Here is a 12,072-nt window from a genome sequence, read left to right on the forward strand (position 1 = left end):
AAACATGGGCTAAGGCATGGTCCCTGCTCCAGAGAGCTTAGAATCTAATATAAAATGAGATAACAGGGAATTAAGAGATCATTATCTTCTTCATCAGTGTACAGTAGGAAGAATTCAGTGAAGAAGTATTATTTAAGAAGGGATTTGAAAGAGAAGGGTGACTATAGCAGAGAACTTTGAGAAGGTTGGGAGAGTGGACATTGTGAAAGGAGTGGATGATGAGATGGTGAAAAGAAAGTAAGTGTTGAGAGAGAGAGAGAGAGAGAGGAGGAGGGAGATCTGAAGAGAATAGTATGTAGTAAGGATCAGGTCGGGAGACGGTGATGGGGGGGAAGATAGGTTAAAGAAGGAGGTTACAAGGGAAACAAGCAGCAGCAGATTCAGATTGGTTATCCACATGGAAACTGAAACTGTTCATGTTGAAGGGTAGTGGATTTAGGAGAGGAAGAGAACCAGAGGAGATTCTGGAGCTGGTAGTTGAAGCTGCTCTGAGGGGCTTTAAGCCCTTCCTACTACTGGCCTTGGTTGAGAGAGATGTCAAGAAAGCTGTGGCGACAGCCACTGCTTCTTGTGCAAAAATTAAACCACTTCCTCCTTTGCTCGTGGATGAAAGAGTAGGCTCCACAGTGTCCATTGTGTGCAGGATTCTGCACCAGGGTGAGGTGTACCTGCGACTGTAATTAGTTCACGGCTGCAGTGATGTGCAGGAGACTGAGACTTGGAAGCCTTTCGATATTTATGAGAGTTGCAGCATGTGTATTGGGCCTCTTGTGTCTCTCAGCAGTGCTTAATTTGTGCCAGGTCTCTAGGCTTGCCAGTTCATAGTCCCGGCACCTCTGGGCTTGCTGCATTAGTTATGAATGTAAAAAAAATGGCTTGAGCCTCTGCACCTCTCTCATTACAAATTAAGCACTGTGTTGCAGCGGTCTCCTCACTTGATGGCTGTCATGTACAGAAACATGTGCCATTTGTCACATAAATAAGAGATGAAGTGACCATGTGGAGATGTAAGTACCGTATGGTCATAAGGCTTTAAAAGTGCAAAGACTGACATTAAATACAATATTGTAATTTGTTTGTATTTTTCCCTGTGGTCTTTCTTGTCCTCTTCCGAGTCATGGGTCATAGCCTCAGCTGGTGTAAATTGTCATCACTCTACTAACTTCAGTGGAGCCTTGACAGTTTACACCAACTGAGGATCTGACCCAGGATGTAGCCTTTTCTTGCATTATCCCAAGTTTCAGTCACCATCCTTCCTGCAGCACTCTCAGCTCCTCTTGGTGTAGTGGCAGAGAGACAGCAACACTAATTTGGGTTCTTCCCAGCCAACTTTCTGCCCAGACATCAAAGGCCCCCTCAAGTGTCAATTTAATACTTTCTTTATAGGACAGAGCAAGAGAAGAATTAGTTCTTTTTCCCTTCTCACCCCAATTAGAAATAATCCAGGCTTTCCCCCAAGCAGTTTATAAGCAGCATTTGCACCCTGGGAGAAGGCCAGACTCAGAGTTAGGGATAAATTATTTAAGAATGGTAAGTTTTTTGGCATACTTGAAAACTGTTGCAGAGCCTTTTTCTCCCTTATTGGTATCTAAGCCACTATGCTCTTAATACCCAGGATGTAAAGGGTTTCTAGAGATTTCTGACAGGAAGGGAAATCGTAATATCCGGCTTTCAGGCTCAAAGGGTATGTCTACACTGCAATTAAAAACCTGTGGCTGGCCTGTGCCAGCTCACTCAGGCTTGCGGGACTCAGTCATGTAGATATCTGCAGGTGGGAGGGTCCCAGACCTCAGGCTGCAGCCCAAGCTGGAATATCTAAACCACAATTAGACTCACAGGGCTTGGGCTAACATACTGTTTAAGTCGCTGGCACGGGCCAGCCGCGGGTGTCTAAATGCAGTGTCAACGTGCCCTAAAAGTTTTAGTTTGCACATAGAACACTTGAAAAAAACTGATATAGAAGATAAATATGGTGGTATTCTAAAATGGGAAGACTTATAGGGAGAGAAAGTGAGCAGTGCTTTCACATTTGGAATAAAGCTGCTACCTTCTCTATATGTGTCTCTATTAAAGAGAATTGCTAAGAGTGACGGGTCAGTGGTCCCTCTCTCCTTGTAAAACAATAATAATTTTAAAATAGAAAAAACCCTTTCTGACGGTTGTTGGAGAGCTGGGCCATGGGGTGGAAGGTACGTCATTTAACATGTGCTGAGACTACCCAAAGAAGACCAAATTCTGGACATTTGCCTGTGATTTAATCTTTGAATTCATCGGATCCTGACTGCATTGGCCCCTCTAGTGATACTACTGGGTCGCCATGTAAAAGAGAATTATTCGCTGAAGGATTCAAAGCTTATTTTTTACCTTTTGGTGTGAATGGGGTGCACCTTAGTAAAAGAAAGACCCTGTAGACATTATTATGTGGCGTAAAAGGATCCAGGGCACACTTCTTATGGAAAAGTTTACTGACCACACAGAAATGAGTTCCAGTGGTTACAATACAATTTGGATCAATTTGTTAGGCCAAGTCTATGCTGGAAAAGGGTTGTCAGTCTAGATATACTAGATATACTGGTATACTAGATACTAGGTATACTAGATATACTGGTATAGCTATACTGGCAAACTCTCCTGTTGTTGACACAGTTTATACTGGTAAAAAAGGTTATTTTGCTGGTATAGTTTATACTGGTTTGGTAAGCAAAATAAGATATACTGACAAGTATTTTTGTGCCAGTGGAAACTGCATTATACTAAGCCTTTTGCTGCTTTAGAAATGTTGCAAACAAATCACACTTCTAACTGAGGTTCCTATACCAGCAAAAGTTTCTAATGTAGACCTAGACTTAGAATTTGAACAAAATAATCCCTCACACTTATCTGGTTTCTTGATTATTTTTAGCTGCTTTCTTTGTTATAAGATAGGCACAGTCTTCTCTCATGTACACGTGCATCTCCTTTTAGTTTCAGATGCTTTCTCCTCTTTGTCACAGCTATGCTTATAGTGAGCGTATCTCTTATGTCTCTTCTTATACTGTTTTCTCTCCCATGTCTTCTCTGTTGTTTCTGGGGAGAATCAAATCATCCACTGTATAAAATATAATTTTGAGCCTCCTGCATAATGTTGCAGATAATATTTGAAAGAGACAGACCACATTTGTAACTGTGTGTGCATGCAAATCAAGAGTCGTGCATTTGTGCTACCTTTTCATGCTTGCAATCCCAGCTTTCCTGCATACACCAAAGAGATGGGGAGAGCATTTGTTCACATACTGTTATAAATTTGGGCCAGAATGACCTTAGCACGCCTTATGCTACTATGGAACGTTAGATAGTCATTATCGTTGCATTGTTGATGAAACAGTGGAGTTCTTGTTTTGTTGTTTAGAATCTGAGATCATATTTCATTGAACGCTAAGGCTGCTCCACCCAGCTGATTGTTCTGAATCCTGCTACACTGGGTCACTGATCCCTCCCCCAGTGAAACACTTTTCATAAAACCTCACAGACTAGGTAGGACTGTTGTCAAGGTTAACCAGATAGCTATAAGACAATATGCTTGCACCTGAAGTGCAGTGATTCATATTGATCTTTTTTCAACACTGATGTGCTTTTTTTTTTTTTTTTTTTTGGTAAATTGAAGGAATTAAAACAAAATAAAGTTATTTAAATATTAAATTTTGCTCCCTTCTCTCCTCCCCCTTTTCAGCACATCAGGAACGTATCAGTTTGATGAAATTTGATTTTAAAAAATGTCCAGGAAGAGCACAGACTATGGAGTGCTGCCGGAGTATGAGAAGAGCCAGATCAAAAGGGCTCTGGAGCTGGGAACAGTTATGACAGTGTTCAGTCTCAAGAAGTTTACTCCAGAAAGGAGAACTATCCAAGTCATAATGGAAACCAGGCAGGTGGCCTGGAGCAAGACAGCTGACAAGATTGAAGGTTTCTGTGAGTATTGGCAAGGCATGTCAGAACTTGGAATTTATTACTGATAAATGTAATTGACAAAGGGTCATTTAAATCAGTATTTAACAGTTTGCTTCTTTTCACCCAAGAGCATAATTAAACTTTAAAAATTGCATTCTGCGAGCCCTGTTCGTTTACTGTAATGTAGACCAAATGTCTCCTACAGTTCACTAGTTAGGCAGCTAGCCCCGCTGAAGGCTAACTTATTGCTACTCAGGCTTTTCTTCCTAGAGGCCTTTTGTCAAAGACTAAAGATTCAGATCCTGATTTTGCAACCTTACTTTCCATGAGTAAGGGATAACTTGCATAATTAAAAGTAGTAGGATCAGGCTGTAAATACTTACTAAAAAAACAAACACAACCAAATTTAAAACATGCTGAAAAGAAACTTAACTCAGTTTGAATGAACTAGGGAGGCTGGGTTGGGAAAGCTGACTTGCAAACTTTGTTGTTGTTTTTCTTTACTTGTAACTCATTAATGTTTTTAAAAATAAATGTTTGCAGATTATTAGTTTGTACTAAGAGTCCGTGTCTTAGATTATTTTCAATTCTGAGCCATTTCATTAGAGGGGGAAAATATTCTGAGTATCGATGGCAAACTGGGATCATCCATTAATTGCAGTCTCATTGTAAGGGCACAGAGGTCTGAAATGCAACCCTACCTTAAATTTTACTAGATGTGCAAAGGTGTGTTTCCTTGGAATGAAAGCTTTGTTGCCATAGGCTCTGTGTTTAAAAAAATAAAAATCATTTCTGTATACATGGATCTCTTAGTCTTCAAAATCAGATCAAATCACAATTAATTAAAAAAATAAAACCAGACAACAAAAATAACACACAAAAATGAAACTATCCAACAAAAACTACTTTGGGATCTGAAGGAAAAGGACAAAAGAATCACAGAAATATAGGACTGGAAGAGGCCTTGAGAAGTCATTAAGTTCAATCCCTGTGCTGAGGCAGGACTAAGTATACCTAGACCATCCCTGACAGATGTTTGTGTAACCTATTCTTATCAACCTCCTTTGGAAACCTATTCCAGAACTTAACTACCCTTTCCTCGGTGGGTGGGATTGAACCAGGGACCTCTGGAGCTTAGTGCATGACCCTCTACCGCCTGACCTAAAAGCCCACTGGCTGAAGTGCAGACTCATTTAACTCTCTCTCTTTCTAAGTGGTCTTGGTGCCACTAGATGGGACAGAACACCACCCCCATGAGATGTGTAGGTTACATACTTCCCCTAGCTGAGAGAGCACCTCCCGAGCTTCAGAGACTTTTTAGTTGAAGTCCCAGATGAGCCCCTACTTGTAATGCCAACAGACCCCAGTTGTCGGTGGGATTGAACCAGGGACCTCGGGAGCTTAGTGCATGAGCCTCTACCGCATGAGCTAAAAGCCAACTATCTGTTAGCTACGGCTGTAGAGCAGACTCATTTAACTCTCTCTCTTTAAGTGGTCTCGGTGCCACTAGATGGGACAGAACACCACACCCAGAAGGTGTGTGGGTTACGTAACCACATCACATTGTTGACTTTTATTCAATTTGTGATCCTCTGTCACTTCCAGATCCTTTTCAGCAGTACTACCACCTAGCCAGTTATTCCCATTTTGTAGCTGTGCATTTGATTTTTCTTTCCGAAGTGAAATACTTGTCTTTATTGAATTTCATCTTACTGATTTCAGACCAGTTCTCTAATTTGTCAAGGTGGTTTTGAATTCTAATTCTGTCCTCCAAAGTAATAGCAGCCCCTCCCAGCTCGGTGTCATCCATGGATTTTATAAGCATGCTCTCTACTCTATTATCCAAGTCATTAAGGAAAATGTTGACAAGTACCAAACCCAAGACTGACCCTTGTGGGACTCGCTAAATACATCCTCTCAGTTTGACAGCAAACTATTGATAACTACTCTTTGAGTATGTTTTTTCAACCAGTTATCCACCCATTTTATAGTAATTTCATCTAGACCATATTTCCCTAGTTTGTTTATGAGAATGTCATGTGGTATTGTGTCAAAAGCCTTACTAACATCAAGTTATATCATGTCTACTATTTCTTCTCATCCACTAAGCCAGTAACCCTATCAAAGATGGAAACTGTGTTGGTTTGGCACAATTTATTCTTGACAATGCCATGCTGGCTACTCCTTATAACCCTGTTGTCCTTTAGGTGGTCACAAATTGATTGTTTAATAATTTGTTCCAATATCTTTCCAAGTATCTAAGTTAGGGCTGCCTGGTTTATAATGCCACGGGTCTTCCTTGTTTCTCTTTTTAAAGATATGTACTGTGTTTGCCCTTCTTCAGTACTCTTGGACTTCACCCGTCTTCCATGAGTTCTGGAAGATAATTGCTAATGGTTCTAAGATTGCATTAGCTGCTTAAAGTATCCTAGAATGAATTTCATAAGCCCCTGCTGACATGAATACATTTAACTTATCTAAATAGACTTTAACCTGTTCTTTCTCTCTTTTAGCTTGCATTCCTTACTCCTTGTCAATGTTAATTATCTTGAGTATTTGGTCACCATTAACCGTTTTAGTGCAGACTGAAGCAAAATAGACATTGAACCACAACCTTCTTGTTGTCATCATTTTTTAGCTCTCTTTTGCCATGAAGTAGAGGACCAATACTTTCCTTCATATTTCTGTTGCCCCTAATGTAGAAAGTAAATTTGAAGTACTCTAGTAGCTAGGCATTATGGACAACTACTAATTATTTTCTTGTTATGCCCAGGAAGTCCCTTTTGCCCGGATTCTGCAATGGAATCTATCTGGTTAGTCCAGTTGGCTTCAGTGGGACTCTAAACTGGTAGATCTAAATTTGCAGAATTAGGGAGATAATCTGGAATTTACAGGTTTGGGTAATTTTCCCCTGGTCCTCTCCTTTAACCCAGTGGTGTGTGTGTGTGTATGTATGTATGTGTGTTTATATATATATATGTGTGTGTGTGTATATATATAATTAATAAGCATATGTGTATGTATGTATTACCATAGGAGATGTCTGATTGCAGAATATCAGGTGCAAATACTTTGTCAATGTGGTGCAAGTTTCTGTAAAAGTGAAATCCACAATTTTTGGCCTGAAAGGTATTGAGTTAGCCTCTGTTTCTATATAGCATAAAATCTGGTTTAATATCTGAGGCTGATCCCATACTTCAAGGACCTTTTATTTTATCACTGTACTGTTTTTGTCTGCCTATTTCCATTATAATTATGTACTATGTAAGAAAGCAAATTAAAATAGTTAAAAGAACTATAGTGGTGTGTGAGAGAGAGACAGGAATTAGACAATAATTTTACCAGTATACATTACTAACAACATTTTCCTTTCTTTTTACAAAGTTGCATTTAAAATGAAAATGATATATAAATGTGTCAGTCCTGTTCAAGACATTAAAATGATGAATTCTTGTCCATGTTTCCAGTAGAAATAAGTATGTTGACATTTTAAAATGTATATGTATTTAATTTTTTTGTTTTAATTTTCTTCCTGTCCCTGTACACGGAAAAAGTTCTCCTTTCCTCTCTGTGGTAGTGGCAAGCTTGCTTTTCCATGACCCGCCCTTATTCTTTCAATAAAGAAATTGAAGATGAAAGGGATGCTGTTAAGTATTTTAGGTCCCGAATGTGAGGTTTAATTATATTTAATTAAAAAGTAAAATTGAAAACATATTTTCCATGCAAAGTTGGACACTTTAACACTAACAGTATTCTGATAATGGTAAAGAGCCAGAAAGTGAGAGTGATTATAAACAATCAAACTGACAAGTTCAGCTTCATTGTCCAATTTAAGTGTCAGGTATATAGTAGTAAAAAAAAATTATAAATTGTAAAATGTAAATTTTAAACTTCCACAGTTAAAGTGTTTCCTTATCTGTTTTATTCATAGTATCTTAATTTTTTTTTAAACATCTAAGATTTTGGAGTCTCATTCACCATTCTGTTACTCTAGTTGTACACTAGTATGACAGTAATATTATGGCAGTAAAAATGGTGTATTGTAGTGATCGTCAGAGATGCTTTCTGAAGCTTAATCAATAAATATTTAAACAGTGCTCTGAGATTCTTGGATGAAAGAAACTGTATTGTGGGTGGGGCTGGTAGTGCTACCTATTCAGGTTACTTGATCTCCCCATTACAAGACCCTGTTTTTAGTTGCTTATAACTTTGTCAGACTTTAACTATTTGAGCTGAAATGTTCCATGCTGGATGTCTGCCTCAGGGGAATTATTATTATTATTTTATTTTAATTTCAGACACAAGAGTGAAGCTAGATATGTTGTTTTACCCTTGTTAAGTTCTGATGACCTTTTATTTGAAAAGCTCTAACGCCCCCATGCTTTGGAGCAGGGACTCGAAATTTAACAGGTGGGCTAAAGATGTGTCTGGGATGTGCCTTTTGCATCCCTGTGAAAATCCACTTAAGTTTGGCCAAGGCCTTTGAAAAATGGCAGTTTGCACATGCTCAGCAGACATGACTTAGACTTTAGCAGCTAAATTCCACAAAGATTCTGTCCTCAGTGAGCATGCTCCAGCACAGGGCTGAGCAGGACTTTACTTGCAATTGCAGTTCTGGACTGCGGTGGGCCATCCTGGGTCTGGACATCTGAACTGAGATCAGGGAGCCTATATGTCCTGTGCTCTCAATGACCTCCCTACTGGGCCCAGGCAGCATGGAGGGGAAAACTGCTTGCTTCAGATGCAGAGGGGACAAGTGCTAGACCTGTGCGAGGGGAAGGTGGCAGGGGAAATGTATTGGGACAAGGAGCCTGGGAGTGGGGCAGAAATTGGTACTGGAGACTGATAGTGGGTAGGGAAGAGGGAAACTGGGATTGGGAGGGTAGGGTAGATTGGGATTGACTGGGTAAAGAGACTGGAACTGGGAGCCAAGAAGCAAAACTGGTGAGTGTGCTGGGAGCCAGAGAGTGGGCGGATGAAAGACTGAGACAAATAGTATGTGATAATGCAATTAAAGACTGTATCATGATGCATACACAGAAGAGGGCATTTCCTAACTTTTGAATGATTGACTTTGCAACCTTCTTTTAATGTAGCTTTGGTGGTTTGTGTAATAATAATCCTTGTTATTTATATAGTTCTTTACATTCATAAAAATGTACCAAAGCAATTTGCAAAGGTGGATGAGCAACGTTATCTCCATTTTACACTTGGGAAAACCAAGGCACAGAGAAGCCTACCAACTTGTTTATGCATATGCAGTGATTCAGTAGCAGAGCTGGGAATATAATCCATGTGTCTTGATTCTTAGTCCTGTGATTTACCATTGGGGCCATGTTGCTTCTCTCCGTGTAAGCGCAAGTATTAATGTAATTCGACTTCACAGTTATGTAATTACCCTTTTTAACGATGGAATTTTGCAAATATGAAGTGTCCCTAGGCATGAAAATCAAAAGATTCCATTGTAAAATACTATTTTGCAGGATCTTTTCTTTAGGACATGCTGTAACTCATGTTAATGACAAATCACAGCTGATCTGCTTGAAAGTAAAGTTACTGTAACTTTGACTGGTTGACAGTGTTTCTGCTTAAGAGGAAGAAAACCTGTTTTTTTAAATTAAAGCTTGTTTTTGCCTTTTTTCACAAATATGAACCCAGACTTCCACTTTGTTGAGGCAGTAGAGGTAGTTTATGAATCTAAAGTTTATGTAGCACAGTGGTTAAATGTCAATGGAACTCAAAAGAATTAAAAAAATCTCCATCCAAAAGAATTATAACTCTTATTTCTACAGAGCTATAACATAGAGATATCAAGCTTGTCGTAGTTTTAAAAAAATGAAAATCCCTGTCAAACTGTGTAAAATATAAAAGAGAGAAAATATTCAGCTACAAATTATGGTAACATTGTAAAAAACCACATCTGGAATATTTTAATGGTCAAGAAAATGAGTCCTTACTCAGTTTTCTATTACACAGTTAAAAAAAAAAAAAGTCATGTAGAAGTTGCAACAAAACTGAAGTTGCACTAATAAAAGGGTTTTTTGAATATAGTTTAATAATTTTCAATATATCAGGCAACATGGCACGGTATGGTGAAACCTGGAGCTTCTGAAAGATAATCCTGGTAATAAAATATACACTGAAGACAGCAAATATGTAAGTGATTTTATTATTTAAATAGCACACACAGAAAAAGTTTTCTTACTGTTAAAAATGTAGAAAATTTGAAAACAAAAAACTTCATTTAACATTAGTTTGCTCTCATCCATAAATTAAACCATAATATATTAGGAAATACAAAGTTAAGGATTAAAAGGTTGCGAATTCAAGCACTCTCAAATTGGTACCAGAATTAATGTTCCCATGCAGCCTTAATTTGTCCCCCTGATTCTTTCAGCGTACAAGATGGATCTGCTCTGGGGATGAATCAGGGTTGTGTAATGAAGGAATCTGTTTTCTGTAGAATCCCTGCTTCTTCATATCTGCATGTTGTTAAAGGCTGTATCATAATGCATGCTCACGGGGGGACCAAATTAAGGTTGCATGGGCAATGTTCATTTTGGCTTTTCCTGTTTTGAGAGTTCTTGACTTTGTAATCTTTTACAGTCGAACCTCAGAGTTACAAACACCTTAGGAATGGAGGCTGCTCATAACTATGAAATGTTTGTAACTCTGAACAAAATGTTATGGCTGTTCTTTCAACAGTTTACAACTGAACATAGACTTAATACAGCTTTGAAACTTTACCATGCAGAAGAAAAATACTGATTTCCATGTATTTTTTTAGGAGTTTATTTAACACGGTACTGTACTATATTTGCTTTTTTTTTTTTTTTTGTCTTTGCTGTTGTCTGGTAGTATACTTCTGATTCCAGATGTGGGGTGCGGTTGACTAATCAGTTCGTAACTCTGGTGTTCATAACTCTGAGGTTCTTTTTTAATCCTTAACTTCGTATTTTCTAACTTTGCATAGCTTTGCTCATTGATGAGAGCAAACATAATTAATGTTAAATGAAGTTTTTTGTTTGTGAATACCAGTATAATTCCCTGTATATACATTCATATTCTGTTATATAAGAGGGTCTTTTTCTGATTTAGTTTGTCATTTTGGAAGTGGTTAAAGTTAAGATTAATAAAAAAGCCACTTTTTTGTTCTGAAATAAGTGCGTCCATGCAGAAGGGATATATGGGTATAATTACAGCTGTTTATTTCTAAGGTATAACTCGAAGAATCTCCTGTATAGATGATTCCTGAGTCTCAGGGCATGACAGTACTTGTATGGTTGAAATCCTGTTTCCTCTTGGAGAGAGTTGTGATTGTGGTCATTTCTGTATAACAGCCTGTCTGTCTTTAATGGGATGGTGGAGTTTCTAAAACTGCACTTCATTTCCAGCCCAATGCAAGCGGTTGTTGCTGGACAAAGAATTTTGGATGGAGATACTTCCCTGGTTCCAGAAGAGGTGATCCGTTAAAGCCTAGAGACCTGGGCCTTACAGGTGATAGCAAATGAGGATGCCCAGAGGCTAGCCAATCTCCATTTTCACAGTCCTCAACTCCACTATGGTATTTTATGTTCTGTTTTAAACTTAAAACTCCCCTCTGCCAGCTTGACTGGACGAGCATTTCATTATAGAGAGTATCAACAATTTAAACATCGCGGTGTACAAAGGAGATTTTTTTGACAAAAGTAGTCTTGTGTGAAACCGTTTTGTTTTTCTTTCACTCAGAGTTACATATTACTCATGTTCTCTTGGAAGGAAGTGCTGTGTCAAAAAGATCACTGCGCCAGATTTACAACTGAAATAAATCAAGTAAATCCCTTGACTTCAACAGAGCTACACTGATTTAGAGCTGCTAAGAATCTGGCCCCTATGTGTTTGGCCTATGCATTACTCCAATGGAAATGAGACTGCTGCTTCTAATATCTTTGGGACTAAGAATACTTATTTATTTAGGGAGGAGGGGTCTGACTTTACAATCCAGCCTGAATAAGGGATAGCAGGTTGCAATCTTGTTCCTGCTTCCCCTGGCTCTGTGTAGGAGGAAGAGGAAGTAATGTGCCCCAGCACTTCTGGCACAACTTACTTCCCACTCTGCCTGTCAGCAATAATATTGCTAAGTGCCTTGTTGACAGAAGAAGCAAA

The 12,072-nt window shown here is 38.7% G+C and overlaps 1 protein-coding gene across 2 annotated transcripts in view; it reads left to right on the top strand.

Moving 5' to 3' along the window:
* PLCG2 (phospholipase C gamma 2) overlaps positions 1-12,072 on the top strand; it is a 93,737-nt gene that overhangs the window by 3,493 nt on the left and 78,172 nt on the right. For both annotated transcript variants that reach the window (XR_007359281.2, XM_048870685.2), the window contains exon 2: positions 3,710-3,948. Coding sequence is in view for 1 of the 2 variants with exons in the window: in XM_048870685.2 (XP_048726642.1) it covers positions 3,753-3,948 (196 nt within the window). In the remaining variant the exon portion in view is untranslated. The remainder of the gene's footprint in view (positions 1-3,709; positions 3,949-12,072) is intronic.

The sequence above is a fragment of the Caretta caretta genome, chromosome 12, assembly GCF_965140235.1.
Source record: "Caretta caretta isolate rCarCar2 chromosome 12, rCarCar1.hap1, whole genome shotgun sequence".
In the NCBI taxonomy this organism is placed as follows: Eukaryota; Metazoa; Chordata; order Testudines; family Cheloniidae; genus Caretta; species Caretta caretta.